At 41.0% G+C, this 16,613-nt stretch overlaps 1 protein-coding gene across 1 annotated transcript in view; it reads right to left on the minus strand.

Moving 5' to 3' along the window:
* Positions 1–16,613, minus strand: part of CUBN (cubilin) — a 263,014-nt gene that overhangs the window by 153,601 nt on the left and 92,800 nt on the right. Inside the window, exons 15-17 of the mRNA XM_027847860.1 lie at positions 14,192–14,373; positions 5,787–5,961; positions 2,595–2,764 (exon numbers count right to left, since the gene is read on the minus strand). Of these exons, the coding sequence (XP_027703661.1) occupies positions 2,595–2,764; positions 5,787–5,961; positions 14,192–14,373 (527 nt within the window). The remainder of the gene's footprint in view (positions 1–2,594; positions 2,765–5,786; positions 5,962–14,191; positions 14,374–16,613) is intronic.

Genomic DNA, 16,613 nt, shown 5'->3' on the forward strand with positions numbered 1-16,613 from the left:
AAGCATCTCATTCATTTTTGGATAGCTCTAAGCCAGGGAATCTCAACCTTTTTCGTGTATCTCATGGACCTCTTTGGCAGTCTGGTGAAGCCAATGGAACCATCCTCAGCATAATATTTTAGTGCATAAAATTAAATATACAGGATTATAAAGGAAATAAATTATATCAAAATAGTTACCAAAATATTGAAAAAAATTGAGAACTCTTGCTATAACCATTAATCAATTCCTCTGACACTTACTAGCTATGCAACCCTGAGCAAGTCATTTAACCTGTATCCCTCAGTTTCCTCAACTGTAAAATGGGGAAAATAACATCACCTACTTCTCAGGGTTGTTATGAAGATCAAATGAGTAATATTTGTAAACACTTAGCACAGTGTACAGCATAGAACAGGTGCTTGATAAATGCTTGTTCCATCACCACCCCCACCCCCTTACAACAAGATTCAGTTTGCTTCTTTGCAATTTCTAAACCTCTCTCCTTTTTGGCCAAGCAAAGTAGCTCAACTCTGTCTTCTACGTAACAGTCACAATGACATATATTGAACACAGCTATCATCACTATCTTTTCTCTACAGTGCTCCCAGTTCGTCATACTTTTCTTTCATCAACGCCTGACCTCAGGTAGCACAGTGTTAAAAAGGGATATGATAAAACAATGCAAGGCAAGGGGCTATAGATCCCTATTTGGTGCACTTTCCCTTCTTTCAATAATAAATATCTTCACGGAACCACAGAACCTCTGAAGGGGCCTCTTGGGGTCACTGAATCCAAGCCACGCCACACCATCGGAGACAGGTGGGCTATGTGGGGACATAGCCTTCACTTGAAGACCTTCATGACCTCTTGAGACAAACCACGGCAAGTTTCCGTAGCTCTGATGATCAGGAAATGTTTCCTTACCTCAAGCCAATTTACATCGATCTGTATTAGACGACATCTTACTCAATTAGGCCGATGTCCTAGTTTGTCAGGATTGTTACAAAGTCTCGCTTAGGCCAGAAATCCAGGTCAAATTCGCTTGCTTGCAGTTTTTCAACTCCATTTTCATTCCCCTTTTTGAAAGTGTGTGTGGCATTTCCCCACCTTTGGTCCTGCAGTCCCTCCCCTGTTCTCCACCGTCTTTCCAGTATCCCCACCACTGGCTCAGCTGTCACACCCACTTCTTTCAGTACACAAGGATAGAGCTTCTCTGGACCTGGGGACAAGCTCATCAAAGGCATTTAGATACCATCCTCTTACTTTCCCTTTACTTATCTGGGGTATCCGCTCCCTATGAACTCTATTTTTTCTGCCCTTCCTAGTACAAAAGTCATCTTCCTCGGAAGAGAAATCAGAAATAAAGTAGAAAACTGAGTAGCTCTGCCTTTTCTCCTGGGCTCCTAGCCTCCTCTTTTCTCTAATCCAGCTCCACAGACCCTGCCATCTTTGTTGTCCTTTACTTTCCTCGTTAACTTCCACTTATGCTGAACTTTAGCATTCCTGACACTCTTTTTACAGGACCATACCATTCTTCTGCATTTGTCCTTTATTACTTGACCTTGTGTTTGTCTCTAAGTTGGTAGAGAAATCCCTATGCATCCACATTATTGTTTTAGACAGTTTCTCTTCATTCTCATAAGAATTGTTTCTCTTTGTGTCTCCAAAATATATTTTGAGCAGCTCAGTGGTACAGAGTAGAATAAAGAGCTGGGCCTGGACACAGAAAGACATGAGTTCAAATTTAGCCTCAGACTCTTAATTAGCTGTGTGACCCTGGGCAAATCATTTGACCTTTGTTTGCCTCAATTTCCTCATCTGTAAAATGGAGATAATAATAGCACCTATCTCCCAGGGTTATTAGCGGATAAAAAAGAGATAATGTTTGTAAAGAGCTTAGCAGAATACCTGGTACATACTAAACACTTAATAAATGCTCTTTCTCTTTTTCTGTCACTATCTCATTCTCTCTTTCTCTCTCTGTCTCTCTGTCTCTGTCTCTCTCTCTCTCTCTTTCTTTCTCTCCTCCCTCCATCACTCCTGGATAACTTTCCCTTCTTCATTCAAAAGGTAAAGTAACCCATGAGGGACCATGATATTCTGAATCTGATTGTCACCAAGAAGGAAGAACTTATTGTTGGAGTGGAAATGATGGGAGCCTTGGTGGAAATAACCTCTCAGTCTTAGAATTTGGGGTAATGAAGGCAAGAAAAAAACAGGAAGAGGCAGACATGAACCCTAGTTTTTAGAGAGCAGATTTCAAATCGTGCAGAAAAATCTAAGAATTAAAAATACGGTAAATATTTATTTACTTTCTTTTTTTGTTTTTTGGCTAGGCAATGGGGTTAAGTGACTTGCCCAGAGTCACACAGCTAGTAAGTGTTATGTGTGAGGAACTCAGGTCCTCCTGAATCCAGAGCCGGTGCTTTTTCCACTGCGCCACTTAGCTGCCCCGAAAATATGATAACTAGTAAAAAGCATTCAGCATATGCCTTTCATTTCACATAAGGACAAACAAACGAATGCAGTGAATATGTGGGAAAAATCAGTCCGCTTGTTACCATTAATACTAGTATTTGTTAGAAATAATGCCTGGAGCATTTGCCACTTACAGTAATACATGCATCCTGGAGTTCAAAGTCAATGTCGGTGAAGTTTAAGAGAATGTGATGGCCTCTGTCCACTTGAATAACCCAGGAACAGTCTGTGTTTCTCCTGTAGGAGTTGGGGTAGTTTGGAGAATGGATTTCTCCACTGGAAGCCTGGAAAATTCCCCCACAACCTGCAGGACAGAAATCCAACCAATCCATGAGAAGACTATCCCATATTTAAACTTCTCTCCTTTTCATCTTAGTCCTAGATTAACATGCCCCAATTCCCCTGGCAATTAGAAAATCTCTTTTAAAATGTTATCCTACTGAATATCCAATGAAGTGAATTTATGTGATAATTACTCACTCAATTAAATCTTTGCAAAAATGAGAAAATAAAAGAACTGAAATTACTTAAACACTGAAGGGAGAAGGGATAAAAGATTATATCCAGTGAAGTCGTTTCTGTGACCTAAGTAAAATCTACTTTTAATCAAATACTTCTTCAGTATTCTTTAATAATATGAAATATTAATGCTAATTATTCTTTCTCCATGAACATGGATGCTTTAGATGTTCTAAGTACTCCAGATTGACCTAGGTACACTGCATTCTAAAGGAAATGAGACTTCTATGCCTCGAATACCCTCTCTACCCCTACTTACCTTCTAAGTCAAACTCAAATGCCAACAGGTACACAAGGCCTTCCCTCACCTCACAGCTCAGTGACCAACTTCCCTTTGGAAGCTCACATACCATGTTGCTTTGGGACATCTGTGATGTTCGCAGAGCACTTTGTAATTTAGTCATGTGTGTTTTGTCACATAACCCTGTCAAATTGTAAGCACCTTGATGGCAGAGACTGTTTCTTATTTTCATGCCACTCTCATACCACTTTAGGAACTTTACAAATGTTTGTTGAATAAAGACAATATTTTATATATATATACATATATATATATATATATACATATACACATGAATGTATATGTGCACATATGTGTGTGTGTGTGTGTGTGTGTGTGTGTGTATACTCACATTGAGAGAGAGAAAGTTACTGTTTAGTCATTTTTCAGTCATTCCCAACTCTTCATGACCCCATTTGGAGTTTTCTTGGCAAGGATATTGGAATGGTTTGCCATTCCCTTCTCCAGCTCATTTTACAGATGAGGAAACTGAGGCAAACAAGGTTAAGTGACTTGCCCAGGGTGACACAGCTATCAGGTGTCTGAGGCCAGATTTGAACTCTAGAAGATGAGTCTTCCTGACTCCAGGCCCAGCATTCTATTCACTGTGCCACCTATACCTCCCTGGCTTCTTTTAAGTCCCAACTAAAATTCTACTCTCTACAGGAAGCCTTCCCTAAACCCTCTTAATTCCAGTACTTTTCCTCTTTTAATTATTTCCTATTTATCCTGTCTATAGCTTGCTTTGTATATATTTGTTTACATGTTATCTTCCCTGTTAGACTGTAAGCTCCTTGAGGGCAGGGACTGTCTTTTGCCTGTTTTTGTATCTCCAGTGCTTAGCACAGTACCAGGTACATGGTAGGTACCTAATCAATATTTACTGAATTAAATCTCATTTACTGATTCCTCATCTAGATAAGAGGTGCCTAACACATGGCCTCCTGCCCCAGCGCAGCCTAAACCAGACTAAAATGTAGTTGGGAAATATTTAACAAAATAAACAAAAAATACAGTAGAACAAGGATAATGTTAATGTATGGTTTTCTAAGTCAGCAGGGATCCTTATGTACAATTTAGTGGCCCCATTTCTATTTGGGTTTGACATCCCTAATCTAGATCACACCCTCTATTAATGAGTGACCCTCAAATCTCTGTCTTGGGTTCTATTCTCTCTCAATGCTATGCTAATTCACTTGATGACTGCATCACCTGTCAGGGGTTCAATGATGAAGATAATTCCCATACCTAATTATCCAGGCCTAGTCTCCACATTCCACATGTCCACAGCTGAACACATCATCATCCCCTCCCACCCAAACCCTCGGCCACTTTATAACTGCTTTATTACTGTCTAGAGCACCATGGTCCTCCAATTGCCCAGATCTGCACTGTCAAGATCATCCTCAATCCCTCATTGTCAAACATGTTGTTTATACCTTCAAAATTTCTCTTCCATATGTCCCTTCTCTCTACTCTTCCTGACTCCAAGTGCCCCAGTGTAGCTTCTCCCAGTCTCTTGTGTAGATGACTGTAAGAGCCTTCTAACTGGTCTCTGGGCCTCAGGCCTCTCCCCACTCCCCACATCCAAGATGATTTTTCTAAAGCATAGATCTGACCACGTCATGGCAAAACCTCCTGTAAAATGCGCTCTAATGGCTCCTTATTCCTCCGAATTTAAGTGTAAACTGTTCTCCTTGGCACTTAAAAGTTCTTCAAAACCCAGCCCTTTCCTACCTTTCCAGTCTTCTTACAGTTATGCTTGTACACTTACAGACATTTTATAATCAAGCTTCACTCATCTACTTGCTATTCCTCTCACGTGATACCCCATTTCCTCCTTCTACAGTTTTGCACTGGCCGTGCCCCCCAACTGGAATGTTTCCCCCCTTCTACTTTTTAGATTCCCCAGGGGTGGGGAGCCTGCAGCTTTGAGGTCACACGTGGCCCTCTAGGTCCTCAAGTGCAGCCCTTTGCCTCGAGGCCGCAGTTCCCCACACCTGCACTTAGCTGCTTCAAACCTCGCCATCTGCAAGAGGTCTTTCCTAGTCTCCCAGCTAAAAGGGCCTTCCTCTCTCAGGTTGCCTTCCCTCTGCTCTCTCTTCACCTTCCTGGCTGCTCTCCTCAGGATTCCCTCTGGTCTGTTAATGTCCTCAAGATATGGTGCCCAGAGCTGAACACACTATCTAGGTAGGATCTGACCAAGACAGTGGGGCCATCATGGAATGAATTTTCATTATCGGCTTAGGTCCATAAGTAGTGAATGGATGTAGTTTCTAGTCCAAAAAGAGGATTTCCTATGCGTTTATGAACTCAACTCTGTCTACGGCACAATGTACATCAGATAAGCTGTGTCTATTGCTTTCAGATCTCAGGGGGAGGGGGAGGAAGTGGAAAGTGGGAGGTGATACATTTTTCTCCAATGACTATTAATGAGATATATAATAATAAGATTTATTAATTGAGCCTTTCATAAGTGCTTAGTTGGAGATCCTTAAATGGGCTGCTTGAATTTTGATACACTCACCTCCAGGGATCTCTTGCCATGAGGCATTGAAACCCCTCCCATTTATACTGCTGTCAGTCTTGAATCTGACGGCCACTGAATTTCCAGCACTTGACACTTGCAGGGGGTTCTGTCTTGATCTGGAAGAACACAACTGAACCACCCTAGGAGAATGAAAATCAGGGCCACCGTAGACCTGGAATGGATTACAGAAAGAAAAGGCCTCCATTAAGTGATCCATTTAAGCAGTTGCTGACCATACCTTGGTCTATTTGTATTAACATCAGCTCCCATGTCCTAATTCTGAGCACTCTAGAAGTTTTAAGTCTTGCTGGACTATTTTATTATCATGTTTTAAAAATCTTGAATGGATGAACTTTAAACACAATTCTATGCTTTCAAAGGCATTCCCTGTGCTCCAGAAACAGACAAACTGACTGTATGAGAATCATGTGCTTTCCTAAACTAACTACTTGGGGATTGTGTTATCAGCAAGAATGGTAGGAATTAGGTAAGAGGGATTCTTTTCCCAAATTAAGGGGAAAATAATAGAGTTTTAGAGAAAATTCTCTGTGTGTGTGTGTCTGTGTGTCTGTGTGTCTGTGTGTCTGTCTGTCTGTCTCCTCCCTCTTGATACTTTTCATAAACTTTTCCACAGGAATGTCAAAGCAGATAAAGAGGTCTGATTTTCTAACTCTTGGGCATCTGTATTCGGGCATTTGTACATGTATGCACATAGATATGTATGTGTATATAGACACAAACATCCTCAGAAAGATATTTCTATAGACAAAGCATTCCCAACCCAAGAGTTTTCATTTTCTTTTCAGTTTTCCTGAAACTGGAATATATCAGGTTGTCTATTTGTAGTTATTTGCTGGCAAGAGAAAAGATAATACAGAGAGTCTAAGGGTGGCTAAGTTGGCACTTTGGTTCTCCAGCTTTCAATATTTCATTAATTGCAGCAAACTTCAACAAATAGGTAGACACAGGACCAGAAATTAGGCAAAACTGTCCATACAGTTGGTGAGATTGGTCTTCAGTGCCTGTCTACCTCTGCTCTGTCATTCTTCTCCATCCTCCAGGAACCTCTGTCCCTGCGTTCCAATGAGCCATGTCTGCATCCTGCTCTCTGGCTCCAAAGTCATTGCCTGTACCCACTTTGTGTCCTATCCATCTCTGCTTTCATCTGTGCTCTGTGATCCAAAATTGCTCCCTTTAATTAATATTTCCAAAGCCTCAATGCCTTAACATCAGCTAACTTACAGAAGGAAAGAAGATTGATTAAATGAAATCATACAAAGGAGTGAAGGTCTAATGCATGTTTGGTCACAGCTGAGAGGTACACAGAGAGATTAGAGTAATTAGGTTGGATCATAGGGCTAGCTAGAAGTTTATAATAGAGTGTTTAAATTCAAGTTAATTGGCAACTGCAAGCCAAAGAAAACTTCTGAGAAGGTTTCCATCAGTGGGCAGGGTAAAACAAGATTTCAAACTCAGTGCTTTCACTCCTTGGGGTCAGAAACCCAAAGAATCATCTTGGACTTTGACCTTATAGTTCATTTACAGATCAGAAAATTAAAATCCAGACAAGAACTGTCATCCCCAAAGTCACATAGCTTACAGAGTGACAAAGTCAGGGTGAGACCTCAAGGCCTTTGACTCTCAGTCTAGTGTTCTTTCCACTAGAAGATGTTGCTTCTGTATTAATAAGTGATTATTTCTATGTCTTTGAAGTTCCTGGAAGATCCTGTTACTGGTTTATTGTGAGCTAGGAAGAGTAACTCAGCTAGCATGTGCTGATAGATGAGAAAAAACAATGAGAATGCTATTGAGAGTGTCACTTGAATCTACAATGCCTTCTTTGTCTCATCAGTCCCTTCCAGTCCTTCTGGAAGGGCCCAGATGAATGAAACTGCTGTTCCCATGAGGGCTCTGTATAAGGACAGTCATGGCAGAGGAATGAGGCAGGCAGGCAGCTTGAAGCTCAGTTTCTTTAAAAGGAGGTGATGTTTGTGTGGCCTCCTGTATCCCATCAAAAGGCCAGCTCTGAAGGGAGGGAGGGATGGAGTCTTATTTGGCCTCACATAGACAGTGGTGCAAATGATAGAAACAAGGCTGAAACGAGCCCCTTGCCTCTTTGTTCAACATACACTTTTCCATTTTTTATGGGTTTCCTCCTTCTGCTATAGGTAGGGATGGAAGGATGACTTTAAAATCATGGACATCTGCCCAAATCAGGACCTCTGTATAAGGACAGCAGTCATCGAAGAGTGGGGCAGAAAGTCTATACGGAGCTTAGTTTCATTAGGGAAAGCTGATACCAGGTCTTCAAGCAAAGACTAGATGACCGCTTGTATGTGGTTGTTGGGATGCTCATTCATGTGTGAGCCTCTGAGGTCCTTTCCAACTCTGAGACTCTATGATATAATTCATTTTAACCAATCTTATTAAGCACCTACTATTTGCAAGGCATGTGTTCACCTGCCCCTCTCCCCTCTGAATCACTGTTTTACCCCCAAGGGGATATAGCCCCTGCTATGACTACTTGAGGGAAAAGAAGAACAGAACCTTCAACAGAACTAGATGGCAAGAAAACAGGGGAGTATACTCTAGTTCCTTCTCCCCTAGCCAGGAAAGTTAAATCTGCCCCTTCGGGTTCTAGAGTACTCTAAGGGGTTTGAGGGCATTTTTTCCCTAATTCTATAGGCTTGAGTTCCCATAAGCTGTGTTCTTTCCATTGTCAGGTGCCAGTGACTACCATTTAATTACTTAACAACATCTGGCTCTAACAGAGAGATATTGTATCTACTTTGAAGTTTTAAGTCTTGCTGGACTATTTTATTATCATGTTTTAAAAATCTTGAATGGATGAACTTTAAACACAATTCTATGCTTTCAAAGGCATTCCCTGTGCTCCAGAAACAGACAAACTGACTGTATGAGAATCATACATACGTATGTATACGTATGTATACATACGTATGTATACATACATACATACACACATATATGCATATCTATATATTTCCCCCCAACAACTCGAGGGCATCCTCCTGGCTCAGTTCATACATAACACTGGTCCCACCAATTTCATGTCCAGATCCAGAGTGACTCAGCTGAATCAATCTTTGTCTCAGCTACCACTGAGACAAAGCAGCCTGAAGGTCACTCCCCAAGGTCGCTCTTTGCTCTCAGGGGTGTCAATTCTAGACTGGCTGCAAACCTAGACTGTAATACCCTGGGATGCTGGCGCAGGGACCCTCTTGACCTTTCAAAACTCACAAGATTGGAGGCTCCAGTCTCTTCACTTAAAACAGAAAAACAACAACAACAACAACAACAAATACAGAAGCGAGGTCCTGAGATCCATTCACAGGATGACATGACCCCAGAGAAACACACCAAGATCTTTCCCCTTACAGCATTGTTTCTTTCTTTCTTTCTTTCTTTCTTTCTTTTTTTGGCAAGGCAATGGGGTACAGCATTGTTTCTTATTGGATGCTGTGAGTGGAGCCATTAACAAAATCCCCCAAAAACCATGAGACAAAGAAGTAAAAACATGTGGCTGACCCTGAGGGCATTTTGGAAGATGCCCCCAGTTCCAGTGATGCAGCCAGTTGAAAAGGGGCTCCTCCTAACTGTGCGGTAGGCAGACCTGAACCAGTTACAGAATGACTGTGGAGAAGAGAATCGAGCTGATTCAGCCCTTTGGAAGATACTCCCAGTTCTGGTTACACTGCCAATCAGAAAAAGGCTCTCCTTGACCCCTGGGTGAGCAGTCACAGGGTGACTCCATAGTCTCTCCAAGGCACTTCTATTCCGCATCACTGTGTGGTCTCCCCCAGAATAGACCCCTCAGGTTTTTCACTATCTGACGCCCTCTGTGTATGCAGAGACCTTTGGACTGTTTTTCCAGTCCTGAAGCACAGGTCCGGCTCATCAGCTTCAGCTGAGAACTCTGATGGCTTCTCCTTGAAACTGATGTCAGGATCAGAAATGTAAGGATGGTTTTAATTTTATTTCCTGCACCTCAGCTCTTGGCCTGCCCCCCTCTCCTTTCACTGACTGCTGAGCACAGTGAATGGAGTTAAACTGGATTGCCAGCCAATATTCCATTTTAACTGGCTACCTTCATCCTCAGTCCTCACCCACGGCCAATCTGATGCTCAGAAATCAGTGTCATGGAAATGGTCGGTTGCTTCAATGCGACATCAGCCTCTTGGTTGCTCATAACATGGGAATGCTGACTTGATTGTAATAGTAAATGGAGTTAACAGAGCAGAAGCAAATGGTCAAAGCAGACTAAAACCACAGGCTTTGAGATGGGCTGTATTCCAAGCCTTCAATCAAACACATTTTTATCTCCAAAATCTTGTGCTCCCAGCAGCCTCCCAGACAGTTTCTCTGTCTGCCGTTTAGTCATATGCCAGAGTGCCCCACGAACCACACCCTGGAATTCTTTCCATCTTTTCCCCATTTTTGAGAGTCATGTGTTAACTATTGGTCGCATTTGTGGAGGCCAAAAGTAACACTTTATTGTTTTTGTCATGGAAACCCTCTGGCTTGCTTTTATGAAAGCTGTGTGAAAGGTGGGCTGCACTGACACAAGCAAGGGAAGGAAATCCACCCCTAGGTACAATAAACCAAGACAATGGCTTGTGTTATGATGAGGGGCTCCTTCTAGTCTCAAAAATGACCATGGGTAAAGCGGACTATCTGGATAAAGAAAACCCAAGGTCTCTCCTCCCCTCAAAAGAGCCAAGAAAATGATGTTCAAAACAGTGGTGTTTATCTTTCTGAAGCACTAAAATATGTTTTATTATGTTTGTGATCAGAAGGTGACCTGTGTAGAGACAGTCTTCTCTATAGAAGGCACATATGTCATTTTCATTACAAAATAGCTGGAACCAGATAGCAGACAAAATAGCCACTTTCCTCCTTCCCACTGTCAGTAATCCCCCCAAGGAGGAATTATGCACCAGCTATAGAGCAATTACAGCTGAATCCAGAGAACGAGGAAGCAAGAACACCAGGCCAAGTAAAATCTTTATGAATTGACAAGGGAGACAACACCCTTCACCTACCAGCCTCCAACTACCCAAAAGGATGCACAACTTAGCCTACAGACTTGTGCTTGGGCCCCATATTGGGATCCCATCCCAAAGCAGAAATACTTTGCTTGAACGTTTCACTCCCTGACGGTTCCGTATCCTACAACAACTAGCAAACAAACCCAAGATTTTACAGAGAAAACTGGTAAAGATGACAAAAGATGGGAATAGTCTGTGTTGGAAGGATTAGGGAAATATGGGCATGCTGATGCATTCTTGGTGGAATTGTGAACTGGTCCAACCATTTGGGAAAGAAACTTATAATTATGCCCAGTAAGTGACTAAAATGTTGATACCTGATTTAGAAACTCCACTGTTAGACATACGTTCCAAGAAGGTTAAAGGGAAAAAAAGAAAGACTGTATATACAACAGAATACTAATGGCATCATTTTTTATAGAAGCAAAGAATTGAGAATAAAGAACATACTTTTCAAAAGACCAGGAAAATGTCTACAACAATTTAAATAGAAAAACTAACAACAAAACAATTGTAACTGGATGCTTAAATAGTTTAATGATCAAGCTTTGTCCTGAAGAAGAAATATGAGAGAATACCTTGCCTGTTCTTTGCAGAGGTGGAGGACCATTAGTGTGAAACACAGCTTACAAATGTCAGCATTTTTTTAATATATTAAGTTTTTACAACTTTATTTTCTTCCCCCTTTTAAAATTCTTTAATATGATGAATGGTTCTTTGAAAGGGGGAGAGGGAAAATGGGAACTGTAGATGATGTAAAACAAAATCTATCTATACAAATGCATTTCTTTTTTTTTAAAGGGAGTATTCAGTGTTCTTTCAAAGGTGTGCTGTTCATTAGACTTAGGCATGTATTTGTTTTTAGGGACTAACCCAGGCCTGGATATTCTATGTAATGAGCATGAGTGTCCAGAGAGCACCATGAACCAGGCTAACAATCCCAAGGCGCTGGTTAGGTCCATGACATTCCTGTGGACTTCTCAAAGGGAAAATGAAAAAACCTAGATCAAGACCCAGAGAGGCAACATAGTACAGAGGAAAGAGCCCTGGATCTGGAATCAGAGGATCTGGGTTCAAATCCTCCTCCAACATGGCCCTGGTTTCTCATCTGTAAAATGATGGGGTGAGATAGCTGAACTTTGAGGTCCCTCCTAGCTGTCACTCTATGATCTTCTGTCCTAGCACTTTGTATCCTGGGCCCTGGCAGAAGTTTACAGCTGCAGGGTGCCCAAGCAGATGCCAACCCTGCACTGTATTGTGAGCCCACAGCCAAGACAACAGCAATAGTACCTTGTTTTCTCTTCAAAAACTCTTTGTTCCCACTAAAATGACTTGGCACCAACCACGTCCATAAAAACATTCTGGAATGTGATTTCTGACCTGGGGGCATTAATAGCTTTGGCTAGGATCTAGCTTAATTTTGAGTGTTATAACTTTGTAATGTAGACTGGTTTCCAAACATAAGCCTGAGTGACTCTTTCCTGTTCCATAAGGAATTGGGGATGTCACCAATGTTGGACATGGTTTAACATTACTATCTAGGGGCTACTGGAGGCATAGTAGATAAAAGTACCGACCTTGGAGTCAGGAAGACCTGAGTTTGAACACAGCCTCACATGCTAGCTATGTGATGGATTAAATCACTTAACATCTCTGTGCCTCAGTTTCCTCATATGAAGAATGGGAAAAATAATAGTATCTGCCTCAGGGGCATTAGGAGGATGAAATGAGATAATACATGTGAAGCACTTTGCAAACCTTAAAGTGCTATATAAAGGTTAGCTATTTGTGCCAGGATAGAAATAACTGGGTGAGTGTTTATATATTTCTTTTTCATGATGAATTTAACAAACAGCAAACTGAATGGTTGTTTGCATTTATATTATATGTGCATATATATTTACTTACATATATACATATTACATATATATGTATTAGACTAGAAAAAGAGGATGGTACATGAAATTCCAGGTTGCTTATGTACATAAATGGCTTCTCTTTTTAAGTAGATTGGTTCAACCTGTAGTTTTCACACCTGTTTGCTTATATATTTCTAAGGCTAGATTGTGTGTGACGGGAATAAGAATTTATTAAGCACCTACTATGTACCAGACATTGTGCCAAACCCTTTAAAAATATTAAGTCATTTGATCCTCACAACAATCCTTCAAGTTATATGCTATTAATATACCCATTTTACACATGAGGAACCTAAGGCAGGCAGACGAAGGTTAAGTTTCTTGCCCAGACTCTCACAGTTAGTGTCTGAGGCTGTATTTGAACTCAGGTCTTCCAGAGTCCAGGCCCAGGGCTCCAACTAGTTTCCTCTATGAATCAAGAGACTCCCTCCAGAAAGACAATATGCCTGCTCTGATATACATCCCTTTCTTCTCCTATGAATGAAAAGTCTCTTGTCTATCCGGGAAACAAACAGTTTGAAAGTAATTTTAAAATTCAGAATCTAAGGAAGTTGTTTACATGCAGGTGAATGCGTATATGTGTAGCCTGTCAGTCATAATGATTGAATATATGTAATCAGAAACTACTTTCACAATCAATCAATAAACCAGCATTTATTAAGCCCATCCTACGTGCCAGGCACTGGGGATACAAATACAGGAGTGAGATGGCCACTTCCTTCAAGAAGCTCCTATTTTTTTGGGGGGGGGGGATACAACATGTTCCCAGATAAGTAAAAACAGAATAAATACAAAATAAATTCTGAACGCTACAGATGGGGTAGGAGACAGAACTAACAACTAACTAACTTAATAGAATTAGACTTTCTAACTTGTCTAACAACTACCTGACTTTTGGGTTCCCTCTCCCCTGCAGGACCAAGCAGAAAATCCTCTGTTTGGCTTTGAAAGCTTGTCCTTACCCGGCACCTTCTGGCCTTGCGGTCTCCTTACACCTTACACCCCTTCACGCACAATCCAGTGACAATAGCATCTTCATTGTTCCCCACACAAGACACCCCATTTCCTGACTCTGTGTATTTCCCTGGCTGTCCCTCCTGCACAGAATGCTTCATCATCTCCACTTTTTGGATTCCTTTAAATCTCAGCTAAAACCTATCTTCTGCCAAAAGCCCTTCCCAGACCCCTACAATTCTACTCCTGAGATCTTCTCCAATTTCTCCTGCATATGTCTTGTTTGTACATAGTTGTCTGCATGTTGTGTCCCTATTAGATTGTGGCCTCTTTGAGAGCAGGGACTTTTCCTGCCTTTTTCTCCAGTGCCTGACACACAGCGGATTCTTAATAAACCCCTGTTGACTCAACAGACAGACAAGGGAGGTCTTTGGGCAGTGCTGAAAAACAAAACTCCTACCTCAAGGACGTCGAATTTGCAGCTTACGTGGTACTCCACGTTGAAGTCTTCAATGGTGAGCTGAATGCTGCTCCCTGGGGCTGTGCGGATGTACCAGATACACTCCTTGTTGGGTGGGTAGTTATTTGGGTACCCAGGGCTAGTAAAGGAACCAGAAGGCCCAGTCAGCTCCCCACCACACCCTGTTAAAAATAGCATAGCTCTAGTCAGTTTCATGTGCCCATGTGTCTAGAAAATGTTCAAAACCAATCGATAAAGTGATGGATATACAACAGTGAGATTGTGGTTTATCATGTTTAGCTTGGTGGAAAAATCAGAAATTCACAGCAACAAAAAAAAACACAAATCACCCAGTGATTTTAAAAAATCATGGAAAGTCATGAAAGTTGCCTTTAAATTTTGCTTATTTAAAGAAAGAATTAATTGTGATGCTTCTGTGGTACTAGATGCATTCATCTACAGAATGACCCTAATTTTTTTTTTTTTTGCAGGATGCATTTTTTTTAAATTTTGTTCAGGATTTTTAATTTCATGTTCCATAGACTTTCTAACAAATATTGAGTTAACAAGTGTGTGGCATAGTGGATAGAGCACTATGCTTGGAATCAGAAAGACTTGGGTTCAAATCCTCCCTCAGGTACTCTCGTTGTTGACCTGGTCAAGGCACTTAACATCTCTGTGCTTCCGTTTCTTCATCCATAAAATAAAGGGGTTGGATTGGATGGAGTCCCTTCCATCTCTAAATTTATGACTTTAACTAAATATTTACTGAACGTCACTTATGTACCCAGCATCACACAACATCTACACAATTAGCATTTAATCAAGGCCCTACCATGTCAAAAACAGCATGCTACCAGTGCTAGGAAAGACAGAAAATTTAAATCAACAAAGACCCTGCCCTCATGAAGTTTATAGTCTGTCTGCCATTCACCACTGCTTCTCTTTGTCTAAATCTAGAGCATTTAATATTTAAAATCAATCAATAAGTATTTATCAAGCATCTCGTCTGTACCAGGCACTCTGCCAGCTGCTGGGGATACAAGTACAGTGAATGAAGCAATCCTTACTCATAAGGAGGTTATGTTTTAATGGGAGAAACAATAAGGACATCTATAACTATATACAGAATAAAAGCTGGCTGGGGCAGCTGGGTGGCATGGTGGATAGAGTAACAGATCTGGAGTCAGGAAGACCTGAGTTCAAATCCAGGCTTGGACACGTAATAGCTGTGTGACCCCGGGCAAGTCACTCAACCCTGTTTGCCTCAGTTTCCTCAGAAAGAAATGGGAAACTACTCTGGTATCTTTGCCAAGAAAACCCAAATAAGGTCACAGAAAGTCAGACATGACTGAAATGACTGAACAACAACAAGAATAAAAGTTAGCGAATTTCAGATCAATGAGAATTCCCAATACTGATGGTTATATATTAAAAAGATGGTTATCAAATCTGAAAAAAATATTTGTAGATACTGCCTTTCATAGCTTTCACCTGATATATGCACTGATAGAATCTTTACCTTGCTTTTTTCTTAGTATCTTCCTTAGATCAGAAAAGGGACCCAGTGAAGATTTTAAGAATGAATGTATAACCCCCCCCCCACACACACACCCCTAAAAACCTAACCTGAAAATAGCTTTTAGCGCTTCTTGTCTTCCCAAACTGCTAATCTTCATAGCCCTATTTATGGTTTTCCCTCCTTTAAGCCCACAGCCCAGAAGTAATGTCTTCTCTATAAATTACCTACTATACTTCTGAATTTCAATAAATGCTAAATTATAAAAGAAAAACAAGATTATAACAGCATGAAAACACTAGTATAATTAGATGTGCCAAAACTGTTTGTGGCATGGGTTGAACATTTAAAAAAAATAGAAGGGCCATAAAAAGATAAAGAAATATTCTTCCCATGAATCTAACACCAGAAGGAAAATATTCCTGATAATGAGCCAAGGTCAACATAACTTGCATCTATGGCACTATTTTTAATAAAAATCGGAACGGATCTCCTTGTTCTGTAGGTAGGGAAGGCTGTTCCTGCTGCTGTCTCTGGGTTTCAGCAGGGTTCACCACTTCCTTCTTTTGTGACAGTAGCCACACCATGTGGACTGATCCATACAAATAAACATCTGTGAGGAAGGAATGTTGGCTGTTGGCACCAGGATGCAAGATATAATGATAATTAATAATAATAATAATTATAAGCTTTAAAGTTTATGAAGTGCTTTACATATGTTAATGCATTTGAATCTCTTACCCTCTCCCTCCATTTCAGTCCATCAGAGAAGTTATGAAACCATTGCTGGTTGTCATTATATCTAAGAATTTCATAACTGTTCCCTTGGTCCATTGCATTCCCTCTCTGATTTCAGTGTCTTCATGAACGAACACCAGGGTCCGTCCCTATGCCCACAGGCTG

Source organism: Vombatus ursinus, unplaced genomic scaffold, assembly GCF_900497805.2.
Source record: "Vombatus ursinus unplaced genomic scaffold, bare-nosed wombat genome assembly UNPS02005459.1, whole genome shotgun sequence".
In the NCBI taxonomy this organism is placed as follows: Eukaryota; Metazoa; Chordata; class Mammalia; order Diprotodontia; family Vombatidae; genus Vombatus; species Vombatus ursinus.